Source organism: Tympanuchus pallidicinctus, unplaced genomic scaffold, assembly GCF_026119805.1.
Source record: "Tympanuchus pallidicinctus isolate F22 unplaced genomic scaffold, pur_lepc_1.0 scaffold6, whole genome shotgun sequence".
Taxonomy (NCBI): Eukaryota; Metazoa; Chordata; class Aves; order Galliformes; family Phasianidae; genus Tympanuchus; species Tympanuchus pallidicinctus.
This window is the reverse complement of record NW_026294780.1, coordinates 9,349,895-9,367,755: the sequence shown is the minus strand read 5'-3', so window position 1 is coordinate 9,367,755 and position 17,861 is coordinate 9,349,895. Positions and strand designations below refer to the sequence as shown.

The 17,861-nt window shown below is 37.1% G+C and overlaps 2 protein-coding genes across 4 annotated transcripts in view; both read left to right on the top strand.

Moving 5' to 3' along the window:
* The window catches only part of LOC128071816 (lysozyme g), a 157,265-nt gene that overhangs the window by 46,209 nt on the left and 93,195 nt on the right, over positions 1-17,861 (top strand). The gene's annotated exons all lie outside the window — the stretch shown is intronic.
* The window catches only part of REV1 (REV1 DNA directed polymerase), a 53,449-nt gene that overhangs the window by 8,144 nt on the left and 27,444 nt on the right, over positions 1-17,861 (top strand). Inside the window, exons 2-8 of one of the 3 annotated variants that reach the window (XM_052664872.1) lie at positions 5,401-5,467; positions 6,168-6,300; positions 8,207-8,375; positions 10,689-10,838; positions 13,070-13,785; positions 15,586-15,693; positions 17,176-17,292. In XM_052664872.1, the coding sequence (XP_052520832.1) occupies positions 5,411-5,467; positions 6,168-6,300; positions 8,207-8,375; positions 10,689-10,838; positions 13,070-13,785; positions 15,586-15,693; positions 17,176-17,292 (1,450 nt within the window). In that variant the 5' untranslated portion in view covers positions 5,401-5,410. Of the gene's footprint in view, positions 1-5,390; positions 5,468-6,167; positions 6,301-8,206; positions 8,376-10,688; positions 10,839-13,069; positions 13,786-15,585; positions 15,694-17,175; positions 17,293-17,861 lie in introns of those variants that run through there. The other 2 variants (XM_052664874.1, XM_052664873.1) reach the window with 2 other exon arrangements.

Genomic DNA, 17,861 nt, shown 5'->3' with positions numbered 1-17,861 from the left:
AAAACTAGGATGGTCTGCTCTCATTCACTGGGGGAGGATGTAAGCAGAGATGGTTAGCAAGCAGTAACCTGGTCCCTGCAAATCTGTGTCCCCATTTATGGCACAATTGGTTGATTATAGCAGTGACTTAAAAGTTGTTTTCCAGAAGTGGCTGAAATAGTCTTCAAGTTGTGTCAGCAGTGAATGGACCAGTCCTAGTCACTCCTTTTTCTGGCTCCTCTGCTTTGGCTTTGTGCGATCCTATTGAGACTCAGCTCAGAACACTGAACAGGTGAGGAAGTAACCTATACAATCATAGGATTTTTTTCTGATTCAGCAAGCCATATTGGCACATAGCAGCAGTCATAAGGGTGAATATGAATGTATGAATGCAGAGTTAGAGTAGAAGTTGGGAATAAGGGATAAAGCCTGTTAGGCTACCAGAGGTTGAAGAGCAGCTTCATTCCTTTCAGTGGCTTGCAGACATTGAGTTGACTCACTCATCTTGTGAAACTTCACCCTGAGTGTTTATTCCCAATCTAGAATAAAATTCAGTCGCTTTGCAACTTCCTACTTAGTTTAACCTACAACAGTGTTGTTAACTCAAGTGCCTCAAATCATAGGTCTCTTTAAAACAAAACAAAAAGGCAACTCACACTATCTTTATTTTGAAATTCCTTTATTGGATTCTGAGATTTTTAGTATGTAGTAAAAAAATAAAATAAAATAGATGAAGACTCTGTGGCAGCAGCTTTTTTCCAGAAGTCTCAGCCAAGAATAGGTCTCATGTGCTGAGAAATGTGTAAACATGTAAGACAGTTCTTTCCTCAACAAACTTGCAGCCTAGTGCCAAGCAGAGTGGTGAGTTTGATGTGGGAGCTGGAACCTAAATGCATGAAACTCAAACAGGCCACAAAGTACCCGTTTGATGGGAACAACTTTTAAGTCCTGCTGAGCTGGGAGGGATTCAATCTATCGTTCAGGCAGAAGATTCTGATATTCATTAGCAATGGCCTGAGATAGCTGTACTTCTGGTAGCACTAGAGTTGCACCTTCAAAAATACTTTTTGTGGTTGAATAAATTAATTAAATCAGTTTATTTTGCATTAAAGGGTGTTGATAGTGTTCATTCTGCTCAGAAAAATAATGTATGTTACTGTGTTACACTTCCATTCAACTTTCAGTGGTTAGAGATGGGGTTACCTGCATTAAAAGCTGTGCTTTGCATTTAGACACAGACTGGCAGGGCTGACTGTTGAGTCATGGTGCAGCCTCTGGTTGTCTTTACTAATAGTTTGTGCTTTCACATGCTGCAAAGTGTAAATTCAGCCAGACTGGAGTTGATGACTTGAAGAGGCAGTGGAAATGTCTCTGCATAGTGGAAAAGGGAATGCTGAAGAGTATGGCAGTGCCAACTTAAATTTGGGCAGGACTGGTACTGACCTGGAATTAAAAAGCATATGGGAATCTATGTTCACTTCTTATAGAGCCACTGAAGACTATGTTCTGTGCTCTTATGCATTTTCCCCATAATACCTGTGGTTTTGGTCTGGGTTTGCCTGTCATCTGAACTATCCCAAATAACTGAAAGCCTCCTTACAACCACATCATCCTGATTTTAAAGTATTTCAAAGAAATAACTTTCCTGAGTCAGATACTTAATGTCAGCATTCACGTCTACATCCCTTGTTTTACAGTCAAAAATAACACAGTTGCCATGCAGATCTTATGTATACATGAACAGGTTTATAGAATTCATAAAACAGATATAACCTTTTACTCCGTTAAATGATCTGTGAAGTTTGATTAACAGTCTTTAATAATAAAATTGAGTGGTTGTGGATTGAGAAGTATAACGTGAGGCCTATAAACCATTGTGCAGAGGGACATTACGTATCATTTCCAAGTGTGTGACATTGACTGTATCTGAGCTACTAGTCATGCACAAAGCACATCACAAAGTACATCAGAACTCTTAGGTGGTCTTCTAGCTTCAGTTTTTGGAAAGCAGCTCCCAGTGAACTTTAGTTAAAGAATCCTACTTTACCGAACCACTGAGATTTATACTATGTGTATTCCTGAAAGTCACAGGGCCAAACTAGTAATTATGAGGGCGGGAATTCTTAATATGACTATTCTATATATATAAATATATATATATATATGTATATATATGTATATTTTTTTTTAACCTTGAAAACTTCTTCCTCTTGCACAGAAGAACTTGGATTCTGTTCTTAGGAATACTGCTTCAATCATTACAGACTGCTGTGCAGTTACAGAGTTTGTTGGGGAATTGTTTGTGTTCCCAGGTCCACAGCATAGGCATTTCAGTTTTATTTAAAAACTTTTTTCTTGTGCAAAGGGTCATTTTGTAGATTGTCTTTGCTCTGGAGATGCCCTGAAAATGATGTATCATGGTGGTTTGCTTTACCAAGTCCCTTCTATTGATTCTCCACACCACCACTTTGAGGGCTCTTCACAAAGCATTTCTCTTACTCATCCCTTCATCCTGATTCCTGTAGAGAGAGTTTTGTATCATCTTTCCAGTTCTTGTTTTGTGAAGCAGTGAACGTGCTTCAAGTCTTGCTTAACTTTTTTCTCTGATTTAATGTGTCTTGTGCAAGATGTTTTTTACATTCGTTTGTTCCTTAGGTTTCAGAAAAGCAGCTCTATCTTCATTTTCAAAGAAAAAGTTGCACTGGAAGCTCAAGGCTTTATCAGGATCGTTGAACAGCCCAGGTTGAAGAGACCTTGAAAGAAAATCAGGTGCAGCCTTTCAGGAGAAAAGGGAACCTGGCTGAGATTGTCTGGCACTTTGTATGGTCGCATACTGAGAACTTCCAGTGATGTGAACTGCACAACATGACTGGGGAGGCTGTTTGAGTGACCAGTTATTCCCCTTGTAAAAAAAATGTCGTATATCAAGACAAAGCCAGTCCTGAAACAGCTTGTACCTGTGGTCTCTTGTCTTTTCCATGTGGTTCCTTGTGAAGAGAGTAGTGGAGATTCTCTGTATTCCAGAAACCTTGGTTTATCACTCAGTTTGTGAAACTACGTAGGGAGAAATTAAGTAAATAATCCCCAATTTTTAGGAAGTAACCCAGAGAGAGACATCTAGTAGTCATTGGAATACCGTGTTTTTAGCTTGTATTTAGAATTGGAGGGGCTGGGTCAAAAATCATCATCTGCCAAGGAAATTGTAAATCATTATCAGATGCTGAAAGTAGGCATTGCAGCCTGGTTTCTCTAGTTTTGAGGACTGTGGGAAGACAACTTCTGAGCAATTCATACGTTGTGCTTTTTAACACGCCAATCTGAAGGAGTTGTGTTTATCTAATTTTTAGTTAATCACAGCTGTGTCCTAGTTTGTGATTTTTGTGATGATCCGTTCCATTGGCTTTTGAACTAGAGATCTTTCTTCCTCACCTCCCTGTGTCCTAAATAGGAATTTCATTTTTCAAGGTTTCAGGAAAGCTTCCTCTCATGGAAAAGTTCTTTGGTTTAGCAGGCATTGGATATTTTTGTTTTCATTTTACTGATAGTGGAAGGACTTACGGACAACCTCTTGCTTATTGAAATACAGAGCTCGGAATAGCTAATGTTCTGGTCAAGAACTTTGTGATTGAAATAAAAAACAGATCTGTAAGACTACTGGTGACTTATGTGGGTCTTATACACTCTCATCCAGATACATTTGAATTACAGTTTACATGAGTTGATGGAAAATCCACAAGAAACATGAGTATCTCCAGAGAAAATGTCACATAATGGAGAGAGATGGCATTGTTTTGGTTGTTGATGTAGAGCTAATCTCCTTGACAAATGATTAATCTTGATAATTATATACATGTGTGTAGGTTATGTATCAAATTACAGCAAGCATGAGAAGAATAGAACCAGGTGCATCGTGATCTTCCTACGTTTGCAGAGATCCTGAAACTGCTGAAGTGTGTTATACTTGCTTTGCTTCAATTCTGTTGGTACCTAATTTGGCATGTTCACAGTATTACATGAAAATGATCATATTTCTGAAAACCTGCCTGCAGCTGACTCTTTGTTTTTTTTCTGCAGTGAGACATGCCTGCAGTCCAGGGGGATTTAGCTGGATTTCAGAGTATGCCTGCTTGGTAACTCGAGAACAAAAGGGACTTGAGAGAAGGCTGCAATTCGATTTTTAGCCAAGTTTTGCAGAGAAAGTAGTATTTTAATGTGGTAAATCAGGCAGTCTCCAGAACAGTGCATGCTGGTGTCTGGATAGGTAAATGACCAAAGTGGGTAATTATCTCCATATACACCTGCATATACATTCTAGCAGGCTGAGGAGCAAGGGAAGATTCTGTGCTCCACTCTTTGTGATTCTGTGTGTAGTCCAAAGAGTAGATATCGTCTCAAAAGCAGAGGAGGAAGAGAAAAAATCAGTTGACTTCCTTTTATATTATAAACTGCATTTTCATGCATTTGTATGGGCTATAAAGAAATATTTAATAAAATAAAAGTGACTGGCTTAAATCTTAGTTTCAGAGTATACCAGGTCCTATTCCTGTCATCGTGCTAAGAGCTTGTAGCCCTAAAAGGCAAAAGAGTGTCTGTAGTTTGGGGGCTAGTTAGAATAAAAAGTGAGAGATAGAATGTAGCAGCAGTGACCTCCTGATCAGACCGCGCCGTTGATCAGTATTTTAAAATTGGTGTTACAGCAGCTACAGTCAGTGTGGATCACTTGGGTACAGTGAGCAGTTGGCCACAGTCCAAAACGTTTCTTTCTCTCCACCAGTACTGTTATAGCTCACTAATGGCTCATCTGGGGACACTGCTGTGTACAGCTCATGGTCTGGGGATAAGTGTATTACATAACTGAAAGCTGTAATTTGGCTGGCTAGGTTTATTTTTTAAAGAAACCTAGCTGTAGATTATACTATATCATTTAAATAACTGACTTTTCATTGGAAAAAAAGACTTTTTTTTTTTTTTTTATCTTTTATGTAATTCTGTTGCACTGAAATGACAAATGTTTGGACCTGTTATGATTAGATCTGAATTCACTGGTAAAATAATCCACTTCCATGCCAGGACATGTCTGCTTGCATCCCACCACATAGGTAATATTCAAAATGAAAGAGACTCTTCTTGTTTTGGGCAGCATTTTTCATGAATGGTAGCAGTGGTACTTAAGAACCTTCTGGTTTTCACTGTTTATAACAGAGGTCTGATGAGCAAAGTACTGAACTTTGTAAGGACTTTTTTCTGTAAGTTACTACAAAATTGACTAACTGGAATTGCGTGCAATTTTTTAGTTTGAAGTCAACTCATATACTTCAATGCCTGGCCATTGTAATCTTTGTGATATTCTGCAGAAGGCATTGCTGAAATGTCACTGACAATATTACTGAGCATCTTACTGTGCATTTTTCTTTTATGCAGAAGCTTCAGTATGAGGCGAGGTGGATGGAGGAAACGGGCTGGTGAAGGCGATGGCTGGGGAGGATGGGTATGTTTAAAACCAATTGATTTTTATTTATTATTTGCTTAAAAAAAAAAAAATGGCATTATGGCTGAGAAAGGTTTAGAATTTTGTTAAATATGCTGAAGGTACGCTGTAAATTGAACTCTTTTGCTTCACTTGTAAAACTTAATTCTTAAAATTTCTTTTGAACATCAGTCATGTGTTGAAGTCTTAATTTATAGTCATCAGCTAAAGTGACTCATCGGGATATATAGAACCTCGAGTAGCTTTAACCACCACTTAAAATCTAAACCAAGTAATTGTAAGAATATTTTTAGTTGTTATCACTACGTTCTTTATTGCTGAACAAACATTGTGAGAGCTTTGGCTTAGCATCTAAACTTGTATCACTCCCTGATTTCTGTTTTCTTTCTTCTGTAAGAACATTTTTAGAGAGACAATTTTTTTTCTTAGAGAATAAGAATAAAGAAGTATGAAATAAGTCCTGGCATACTGGCAGAAAGATGCAGTTTATCTTGCAGATAAGAATTTTAAGTTGAGGATTTGGCATTTTCTGTTTGCAAGATGAATGTGTCTTTTGTATGTCAGCAAAAATCAATTTGAGGGAATGTTGCATGCTTTTTCAGCTTTCTGTAACTTGCTTGTTTTAGCCTGTAAACATAAAATAGGACTGGCATAATGAATTTGGTTTTCTCTGTTTGCTTGTTTTTAATTTAAAAACTAGGGAGGGTACATGTCAGCAAAGGTCAAGAAACTGGAGGATCAGTTCCGGTCAGATTCTGCCATACAACACCAGAGGGATGGGAATTCATCAAGTATCTTTAGTGGGATCGCCATCTATGTCAATGGCTTTACAGGTGAAGCTTTTGTTTTTTCAGGATCTGTTCTGTCTCGCTGCAGTGTCTGCTCACTATCCTAACTGGAGTAAAGAAATGTGGAATACTATTGTTTGCAGCTAACTGTGTAGCAATTACTGTGTGTCTTAAGTTTTGTGTTTAACTCTCCTTTGTATTTCACAATAAAGGTTTTCCATACGAAATCGCATTTACTTTCAGAATATAAATATTACTTTACTGGATCATTTACATGAATGGTCACTGATAGAAATAGGAACTAATTTTTCTGCCTTTTACAAGTCCTCACTTACTATTTCACTTACTGAAAGTGAATTCTAGGAGTCTGAGTGAACAATACATTTGTTCAGCAGTCAGTGTTTTTAAATCCCTGTAAGTACCACTATACTCCTACAAAATCATATGTTACTCTTTCAAACTGGTAACAGTTGCATTGGACAAACAGCATATTCGTTAAATTTATGTTTGGATGGATGTGTAGGGATTTTCTTGCTCAGAGTGGTGTAATACTTGAGACAGTGAACCCATCAATATTGAAAGAGCTAAGGCATAGATATGCTTTCCTGTATCTGGTGGACTGTCAAGTGCAATGCATGCTAACTGGAGTAAGATTTTTAATCTACCATACGTATATTCATATTTCTCTTGGGTTCCCTAAAGCAGCTTAATAACCTTTTTGAAACTTCCCAGAAGCCTTATTCAGGGACCTGTGCCAAGAATGTTGTTACTGTTACATAACTGATGTGTGCAGCATCTGTGATATGGAGCACGGCTAGTTTGAGCATGGGGAAGAGCTGTGATTCACACAATCTGGAAAAGATTAAAGTATTAATACAGCTGGATCAGATATTTAATACAATTTCTTTGTTGAAACTCCAGCATTTACTTTTAGTGTTCAGGGCAGTAGTTTCTGAATAGGGATCCACAAGATGGATGTTCGCAAGACTGGACAAGGAGACAATGCTTTGAAGACCATGTGCAATATCTTTAGTTAAGTTGGGTGGTTAAACTGTTTTGAGAGTTGAGAGTAAGCCTCTGGAGAGAATTGTAGCTTAATTATTGCAAAAATAAATTTATTCTTCCTTCTTGTGTTGATGGACTCTTGGTATCTTGTGCCTAATGTACCATTCAAAACATCTGCACTTGTTAGAGCTCACCCAAACTTTTTAGTGCCAAGGTGACACCACTGCAGAGGTTTTTGAAAAGCTTTTTCCTTTTTTTCTCTGCTGCTTGCAAAATAATTATTCACACATTAAGTTGGTTTTTTTTTTTTTTTTTTTTCCCCCAATCATGTAAGAAGGAATAGCTTCTGCAGTAATCAGAGGGGATGAGAAACGTTAGAGGGAGTAAGAAGAGATGTTTGTTTGTAAGGTAGTCTCTGTTCCCCAGAGGAATGAAGGAATAGTCTGGTAAAGAAAAGCGGGTTAGCTACTTCAGTGAGTCAGTAATTGTAGCGCAGGAGTTCTTTGCTTTGTTGAACCTTTTTGATATTAATTCTTTTCTATTTTTTCTGGATGTAAACTGCTCTCCCAAACTTTGATCAACATACCAGTTAATCTAATACTTGTTCTTTGTATTTTTTTTGCATTGAAATGTTTTTTGGTTTTTTTTTTTTTTTTTTTGGAAGTAGTGAAGCATCAAATTCTCGAGTGGTTTTTTTCATGCTTCCTTCATACATACTGTGGAAATATCCTCAATAACAAGCACAATGTTTGCATTTTGAATCGGTCTTTTCAGAAATGTAGTCTTCTGCTTTTCTTCAGAGATGCATTTCTGGTTTGGTCTTTGAAGAACACGCAAAAACAGCCCTTTGCACTCCTTCTGATCATGGCATTGTATTTCTCAGCTACCATTTTTCTTAATGTATTTGCTGACACAAAGCAGGAATATTTGTTTTTAAATTTTATAGATCCCTCAGCTGATGAGTTAAGACGGCTTATGATGTTGCATGGAGGTCAATACCATGTGTATTATTCCAGATCAAAAACAACGCACATCATTGCCACAAATCTGCCAAATGCCAAAATAAAAGAACTGAAAGGAGAAAAAGTTGTTCGACCAGAGTGGATAATGGAAAGGTAAGTTTAGGTCTGTTGCTTTTGAATTCCTTGAAGGGAAAGGATTGTGGGGCAGACTTGAAATCTGGAAAAATAGCTTTATAAAAGATTTTAGCAAATTGCTTGCAACAGCTGAGTAAAATTACAGCTGTTGTATTGAAGATTTGTATCTCAGTGATTGCTCTTGAATAAACTTTACTGAGAACATTCAGAAAATGTCAGGCCTAGCACAAAGCTGAACATTATCCTGTTCATTCCAATTTCACATCCACTGACTGGATTAGTGCTCAATATTTTAAATAAATACTAGGCGATGTTTCTTAATTAACCTCTTGCCTTGTGTTTCACATGAGTTTCATCTGATCTGTAAATAAAGAGTAATGTCAATTTAAAAGCATTTTCATAAAATTGAAATTATTCTACCTTAACATCTATCATAATTTGACTTCTAAAAACGAAACTAAACCCAAGGTTTTTAATCCAAATAACACATCTTTTGGTTCCTCCACTCACTGAAATGCATAACTGAAGTTATCTTGAGGTTCTTAAGAAAGTTCATTAATTTCAACAAAATCAAATGCAGTGCATCTGGAACAGAATTTACTCCATGCAGCTAGAGGTGCTGGCTAGGAGGCAGCTTTGTAAAAGGACTGAAAGGTCTAGAAGAGTCTACATTGAGGAGCAGCTGTGTCAACCCTGGGTGGCCTCAAAGAGTTAGCTTTGGTTTTAGTATGATTTGGACTGGAGACCTGCAGAATCCTTTCCAACTTAATTTTTTTCAGTGATTCTAGAGTCTGTGTTCTAGGGAGTGTGGAAAGGGGAGGGGTGTTGAGCAATGAGTCTACAATAAGATTGCTGCATCTTAATACAGCGTGGAGAGAGAAGAAAAACAGCAGACTGTATATTGATCTAGTGGATGAGTTACTCCAGTAGCTAATATCTTAGCATTAAAAAAATGTTAAATGCTTTTTGATTTTTCTGATGACCTTGAAATTACTGTAATGACTTTGAGATACTGTGTGGATGGTTATGCAAGTTCAGAGTGTTACAAGGAACGTTATAAGCACTTGTATTAGCTTATTTGCTGTATCATCTTTCTCTGTATATAAAACTTTGGAATTCTACCATGTTAGTTTCAGCTCCGGCGATACATAATGTAAATCATGTTCCTTTCTAAATGCAATATGCCTACCATATCAAACAATACTGAAGTGATACATTTGAGGGCTGTTTTTACCATCCCGTAAAAACCTTAACATGTCTCTATGTATATGCTAGCTAGCTTTAATTTATCTAATTAGGTAATGCAGTTTCCCATTACATTCTTTTCTAATTGCCACAAGACAGCTCCACATAAGGGATTCTATTCCACTGTCAAATTCCCTTAATAGTGTTACAGTTGAGCTAGTTAAAAAGCTCACCTCTGAAGAAAGTGTTCAGGTGTTGAAGAGCAGCAAAGAAGTTCATATGTCACTGAGCTAAATTCTCTTTAAAAATTTAAATCCAATTGTATCATCAAAACTGAACACTAATATTAAGCTTCTTTGATATAAAAGAGGTTCCTCTTTGTAAGAAGCTTTTGCGTCTGTGACAGTGTGCAGTCTGACAAGCTGTACATGAAGGAGAGGTGGAGTATAGGCTGGCAAGGGTGTTATCTTTCTCCACTAGCAACAGGCTTTGGTATGGAGAGCTGAAATCACGAGATGATGTATTTTTGAGAGGATTCTACTTCAAAGTCCATGACTTTGATAAGCAATTTAGCAGTTACTGAAGTATAATTGCTGTTTCAAAGGGGAAAAAAGAAAGGGAGAGTGGAACATAGGACAGAACTGGAAAGAGTGTGGTAGATATTTGTGGAAGGTCTGTAGCTTTTTGTCAGTGCACTTTTTTACAAGAAGGGGAAATTTATCGTTTGGAATGGAAAAAGTAGAAGCTGTCCTCTTCCAAATTTGCTGGGGATGTTAATTACTCGTGTTGTGCCAAGTTAAAGAATTCAGTCCCTGTTGTTCATTTGGAATAACCTGGACCGTACATGAGATTATTTTTTTGACTGAGTGTTGTTCTTGAAATGAAATATTTGGGATTTCTGTGTATTACCTAGAGAGGTAGTTGGAGGCAACTGACAGTACAACTGTGTGAATGTCTTTTTTAGTAACAATCACTGCATTACAAATAACTTCTTTCTTCAATCCAGTTTGTAGAGGGAAGAAGGTTTTGGAAGGGGCGGTAAGTATTCATACTGGAACATTAATGGTTATGATGAAAGTAACCACTTACTGTACGTTGTTTTTTAAGTATTTTTAGTAGTAACCTATTCCTTTTCTTTTGTTTCAGCATTAAAGCTGGGCGTCTCCTCTCACACATTCCATATCAGCTTTACACCAAGCAGTCAAGTGTTCAAAAAGGTCTCAATTTTAATAGCATATGCAAACCTGAAGATGCCGTGCCAGGTCCAAGCAATATAGCTAAAGATCTCAACAGGGTGTAAGTGTTTCTAACCTTATATGCTGATGCGAATCATTCACTCATAATAGACTTGCATTTATAACAAGATAGCATTATTTTTGTTTTCCCTCTGTAGGAGGGAAACTTTCAGATACTGAAATTTAAAAGTAAGGCATAACTATGGTTGTAGTATTCTTCAGCTTGGATAAGATGAAACTGTGGAGATCTAGAGCTTCCTTATGAGGCAGTCAAGGGAGGGGCAGACACTGATCTCTCTGGTGACGATGACAGGACCTGAAAGAAAGGCGTGGAGCTGTGTCAGGGGAGGGTCAGGAGTGTTAAGGAAAGAGCAGGCATTGGAGCAAGCTCCCCAAGGCAGTGATCGTGGCCTCAAGTTGACGGAGTGTAAGAAGCGTTTGGACACTGCTCTCAGACATTGGGTTTGGAATTTTGGGTGCTCCTCTATGGAGGCAGGAGTTGGACATAGTCATTCCTGTGAGTCCCTTCCAACTCGGGATATCTGATAATTCTATGATCCTATGAGGAGTGGAGGATGGAACTGCCATCACCTTGACTCCAAGTCTTGTCTCTAGTCTTTGAGTGATACTTTCCTCACTAGTGTGACCTGAGAGTCCAATAGGATACAGCGTGTGTGTGTGAAAGCAACAGGCATAATTTAAAGGATTATGACTGATAACACTGAAAAGTAGGTCTTTATTTCAAAAACAAAAAGCTGGTATGAAAATGGATTAAAAAATCCAATTATAACAGAAGGAATTACCTTAAAAGACTGCAAGAAGGGAACGGAATCAAAGGCTTCAGCAAAACTCTTGTAGAAGAATCAGAAGGTGAAAAGCCTTTTACTTGGAACGATGTGTTTTGTAATTAAGTTGATCGTTGCATCTTTTTCAAACACAGATATTACATATTTGTTGTTCAGAGACAAGAATCGTGGAATAGTTGAGGTTGAAAGGGACCTCTGGAGATCATCGATCAATGCCATTGGTCAAAGATACTGAACAAGATAATATTATTTATTTGTAACAGTGACCTGTTTGTATTGCTGAGGAGACTTACCATGAGGGAGATTTTATAGTTTCAGGGGTAAATTAAGTTGGTGCCACAAAATGAATATCCTAAGCAGTATTTATTATGAATATTTTAAGGAGTGAGTGATAAGATCACCGTCATCTCTTACTATTGCATTGTTAATGATTTTTAAATGAGGGGAATATTCATACTTCCAAAAATATGAATTTAGACTCAAGTTGGGTATTTAAAAGCCCGGTACGTAGTTTGTACCACTGGGTATGCCACTTTCAAGCATGCAACTCTTCAAAACTGTTATGTTGAATGTAATTTATAATTGTGATAGTTTTACCCAAATTATCACAGTTAATTGGGTTTCTGATTTTACTGGTATACTGGATAATTATTACCCGTGTTTTTTTGTGACTGTACTTAAATTGGTAGCTTTGGGAATTGGGAGCGGTGGCTGTTTTTTTTCCAGCAGTCTTAAGAGTATGTACAGCTTTTGAAGGCTCTGTTTTTAATTCTGCGTAAGATTGTTACACCATTAATTTTTTAAGTTTTAGTTTTTACATCATCTGAGTGAATGTAAATTGCTGGTGCACTTGTGGGAGGCTATTTTGTTTTACACACTTAGATGATGAAAAATAATCTGTTCGAGTTTTTGTCTAAAGCCAAGAGTATGTTTGATTTACAGAGCTTGAACAATCTTTTTCTTGAGAAAAGAGAAAATGAATCCAACACACTAATTTAAATCATTTTTTAAAAACAGAAGTTTTGTGTGTGTACTTTTTTGGTAACTAGATGACAAAAATAGCATCTCTGTATAGAAAGATAACTCCTCCTGTGATAGTTGTGTATTTCTGCACTACTATGCTATCCATGGCAGCGTAACAGTTCTGTTAATAAATAATTATTGTAGTTACACTGGAGACTGATAATCAAATTTAATGCTTTGGAAATAGAAGTGCCCAGAATCACGCTCGTAGTAGAAAAGCTGTGTAAACTTCTGGAAACACTGCAGCAATAACACAGTGAATGTGCTCAGTCTGCTGTATGGTATTTTGTCATATTGAGAAGGCGTAGCTCAGAATTTGAGATTCTTGTCTCGAGACTGACTGTAAAAACTTACCAGTTATATACTGATAACAATTGGTAAGATAAATACTTGAAATGACCTGTAAATGCCCCTGTTTAATAAAAGAAATGATATTAAATTACCTGTTGCCTATCTGTTTCAGAAATCACATTAAACAGTGTGAGATGGAAAGTGAGGTCACACCCAATGGAGTAAGTAGCTGGAATGAAGAACTGGAAGAAGACAGTGATGGGTTGGGATTTGCAGAGCTGGACCAGATCCTTCCTGGAAGAAAACAAAATGGGATTCAATCTCACAAAGACAGCACTGCCATTTTTAATGGACACACGCCTAACATTTGTACCAGTGCCTTAAAGACACAGGATTGCTTGGTGCCCTCCAGCAACAGTGTTGCAAGTAGGTTCTCTCCAGGCTCTGTGCAGGAGGAGGAGAAACCTGAAAAAGGCGTCGTTGACTTTAGAGACTGCACAATGCAGCAGTTGCAGCAAAGCAACAAAAATACAGACTTTTCGTGGAATCCACATAGGACTATGAGTAATTCATCCTCATCTTCATCTTTGCACAGTAATACTAAAATAAATGGTGCTCACCACTCCACTGTTCAGGGGCCTTCAAGCACAAAAAGCACTTCTGTAGCTGCTCCAAGCAAGACAGCTTCCTTATCCGTGTCCAAACCTTCAGATTGTAGTTTTATTTCTGACTTCTATTCACATTCAAGATTACATCATATATCAACATGGAAGTGTGAATTGACTGAGTTTGTCAACAGCCTACAGAGAAAAAACAGCGGTGTCTTTCCAGGAAGGGAAAAATTAAAAAAATGGAAAGCAGGCAGGTCTGCACTTAAAACTGACACAGGTAGATACTTGTTTAAGAAGGTTTATTTTGAGAAGGTGCCTTATCTTTGTTCACGTACTTAATGTCTACCAGAGACTAAGCAGGGTAATATTCAGTATTCACATTGCAGTCAGGCTATATGGAAAAGCGTGGTGACTTGGATGCAGTGAAAGCTAAAGGCTCTGCTACTTCTGTATTTATTTGTTAAATTGTGATCTACTGTGATGCACTGATCTATGTTCATTTCTTTCTTGTAGAAATAATACCAAGACATATAGATTGATTGAGGGGAAACATACATCTATCTAAATGCACAAGTCTGTAGTTGCCATGTGAAAAATCTTTTTAAAAAAAGAAAAAGAAAAAAACAACCAAAAACGTTACTCTTTTAATTTTTCACACTGAACTACATATAAGCAGCAACATTTGGAAATGAGTTAAAATCTAAATTTTTTGGTAGTAAGTTTTCTGTGTACTCTGTGTCTGTTTGAGGAGTAGTTGTGTCATATGGTAGTTCTGGGCCTGGCTTGCGGAAGAGAAATGTTCTGTCATTATATTGCACACCAAGAGCCAAAATTAAAATGTGTGTAATTTATGAGGCAAAGTGTTGCACATAGGGATTAAGTATTTTGCATCTTGAGAAGCTCTAATTTATAGTCTTATCCTATTAAAAGGTTAGTTCTGTTCTATTGACAAGATTCTGATTCTGCTGTGTTGTAAAAAATACTCATTTGTAATCGCATGAAAATTTGCTTCAGATGATAAATTTTCACATTCTAAAAATTTCTTGTTAGGTAAATTAAGTGATTATATGTTTATCATGGCACACTCCAATTATAAAACATGCTGTCTTATAAGAATACCTTAATGCATGCTATTTTCTGACAAAGTACGATATGAGCTAATATATATTTACTTCGATTTGGCCTAGAGAGTTCGTCTAATTCACATAAAGCAGCATCTTAAGGGCTAATTTAAGCACTTGGTTTGTAAATATGTCTTTCATAAAACAGTTGTTTGGGTTTTTTTTTAGTAAGGAGTCCAAATGGTAAATTATTAAGAATGAGGAAGCACTTTTTATTATTATTCAGCAGTTACCACGGTTGTCAAGCAAAACAAATCAGTTTATATGTGAAGTGTTTTTTCACTGTTACGCATTGTTCAAATTAAGATGTTCTGTTAGCTCTAGTCTCCTCTGGTTGGTCGTCACCATGGACGTGCAGACATGGACATCTAGATTATCTGACACAAGTATTACTCGTATGTTAGCTACTGACTGAAAAACTTACACTGCTGTCTTGCTTACCTTCACGTGTTTGCGTGTGAGTGCAGTACAGCAACAACAAAATCCAGTTGCATGGAAGATTTAACACATTGTGATGTATTTCAAGAAGAGTCAAAGGGAATTCTAAGTGCAGCTGAAATTTTATAAACCTTAGAACAGTCTTCTGATTGATGAAGGAAAATGGGTAAAGTTCTCTGCTGCAGATTGAATACTATCATACTGCAGTTTATGACTTTGTTTCCACAACATACGCTAACCTTGTGTTGAGGGAACTTGTTATAGCAAGGTAAAAAATCTTAATTAGATGAAAATAAAATTGAAACTCTCAAATTGATGCATTGCCTAGGTTGTTTGGCTGCTGTTTATCTTTACATTTCTTCGACAGTTTAGGAAATGTATGTGCGCTCTAGTGAGAAGAAACAAGTCTTTATAACTGGAGGTAGTAAAAAATTGTTTAGTCCTTGCTGACTGCTGTAATTAGTACCAAAGTATGTCAATTAGGGTTCAAGTTTTCTATTGGTGTATCTTCATATTAGGTATTGTGTCTGTTGCGAGCTCAGCCAAGCCACAGAGCTGTATAATGCACGTGGATATGGATTGCTTCTTTGTGTCTGTGGCGATCCGAAATAGACCCAATCTCAAAGGTCAGTATTCCATTCTCAATATTACAGCTTATTAAGTTGAGACTTCTTAAACAAACAAAAAGGGTTGTACACTTAAAACATGACTTTTACATGTTAATCTGTTTTTGGGCATCTTTGTCTGATATTCAGACCATGCAACTTTTCATATTCATGTTTCCTCACAATACAAACGCAAGTGGAAGACAGAACTGGAATTCCCTTGGCTGTTTGCTTTCAGTATCCAAAAAAATAAAATCTGGAGTAACTATTCCCATTACTGTTGCACCTATCCAATTAGATCTGCCATATCAGAAACTGGGGGGGGGGGGGGGGGGGAAGAAAAAAAATAAGTGGACTATTCGGTGCTTTTCCTAAAGCTGTCTAAGGAGCTTTGTTTAATTAGAATGGTGGAATCATCAAGACCGAGTATTGTCTCTTTGCCTGAATGATTTTTTCATGAGAAGTTCGCCACTCCTTCCTTTTCCTATCTAAGCTTTTATGCTTGAATTATTATTGGAGGATGAACAGCTTAACATTTAGAAGTTGGGGTGTGTGATCACATATAAGACTTAGCAATTTGGGTTTTGATTGTGTTGGGTTTTTTTGTTTGTTTATTTTGAAGGGGTTGGGTTTTGTTTTGGGTTTGTTGTTTTGTTCTATTTCAAATATAACACTGAGAAGTGGAAATACAGGCTGTTCTGTGTAATTGCTGAACATCATTGATGCACAAATCTGAAGACTTGGTGCTGTGGTGGACATCTAGTATCCATTATAAAGCTTGGGTAAGAAGAGTAAGCTCTATGATAACTTTTCTCTCCAAAAGCAAGAGCAATAATGTTAAAGATAATACTAGTATATGTGCTTTTTGCTGCTTTTTTTTTTTTTTTTAAACTGAATATCCTGCCAAGTTTAAAATTCCTTTGCTCAAATAAAAAGAACCTAGGACTTCCTGCAGATATTTTTCTGCCTGTTCCACAGAAGTCTGCCAGAACTTTCAGTGCATATATTAGTTTGCTAAGAAAAATTACGAGGTGTTGATGTTACTGAAGAGTCAAAAGTTTAGCTACAGATTTGATATTGTGCAGGTAATTTAGCAAATGGAGTGTGTTGGTATGTGTACACTCTTTTATTTAAGCTGATAAATATGTTTAAACAAATATTTAAAACTGGTATGTTGTTTGCTGTGCTTTGAACTAACAAATTAATAGGGCATTGGTGAAGTTTCACAACGTGGTTTATAGTAATCATAAAGAGAAACAAGAATGACTGCAATTCACCTGTTCAAAACTTCTCTTTGCTGGCTAATTGCAGTCACAGAAGTTCAGAGTCACAGTGCAAAGTCACTTTCATAGCTGCTTCCCCCTTAATGCTGGAAGAGCGTATGGTCTCGAAAGAAATTGCAAAATGTAAAGCAGACATCTTTATAATCTTACCCTATGTGCACTACTATTAAAATTATAAGGTATTATAACTCTTCTAAGTACACGCATTTTTTCTCCACAGGAAAACCAGTAGCTGTTACTAGCAACAGAGGTGCAGGAAAGGCACCGCTGCGCCCTGGTGCAAATCCCCAGCTTGAATGGCAATATTACCAGAATAAGCTATTGAATGGCAAAGCAGGTACAGATAAGTCTATTTGTTTAAATTGTTTTGTAATTGAAGATTTTTTCCTTAAAGTTATTAACAAGTGCAGAGTGGATAAACTGTTTTCATATGTGGAATTTCAGTTAAAGAAATGTCTTTGGACAACTTAAAGCGCTGTGGCTTCAGTAATGATAGGCCACTGTGACTCTTTTGTCAGTTTTCTTTGTTCAGGGTGGGTGAATTCTTTTAGAGCAATTTTAGATTTCATTGAGTGTAAGGTATATTAAGTACTTCTTTTAAGTAAGAGGTAGAGACCACATGGGATCACTTGGTTCTGAGTAAGCCTTCTGTAAAGAAGAACAATAATTATTTTTTAAATTATTAAAGTAGAAATGTCAGTACGTGGCCAGGGAGAAATCGATCGGTTGAAGTTGGCTTTTGAATTGTATATGTGTACAATGATTATAGTATCTGTATGCAGTGGTTCCATTTGGGTGGTCCTTAGAGCGTTTTTGGGTGCCATGAAGGTCTGTGGCAGCTTCCTGAGTTCTGTCTTCCAATATTTTATTTGTGCAAAACCAGAGCATCTCTTCCAGCATGAGAAT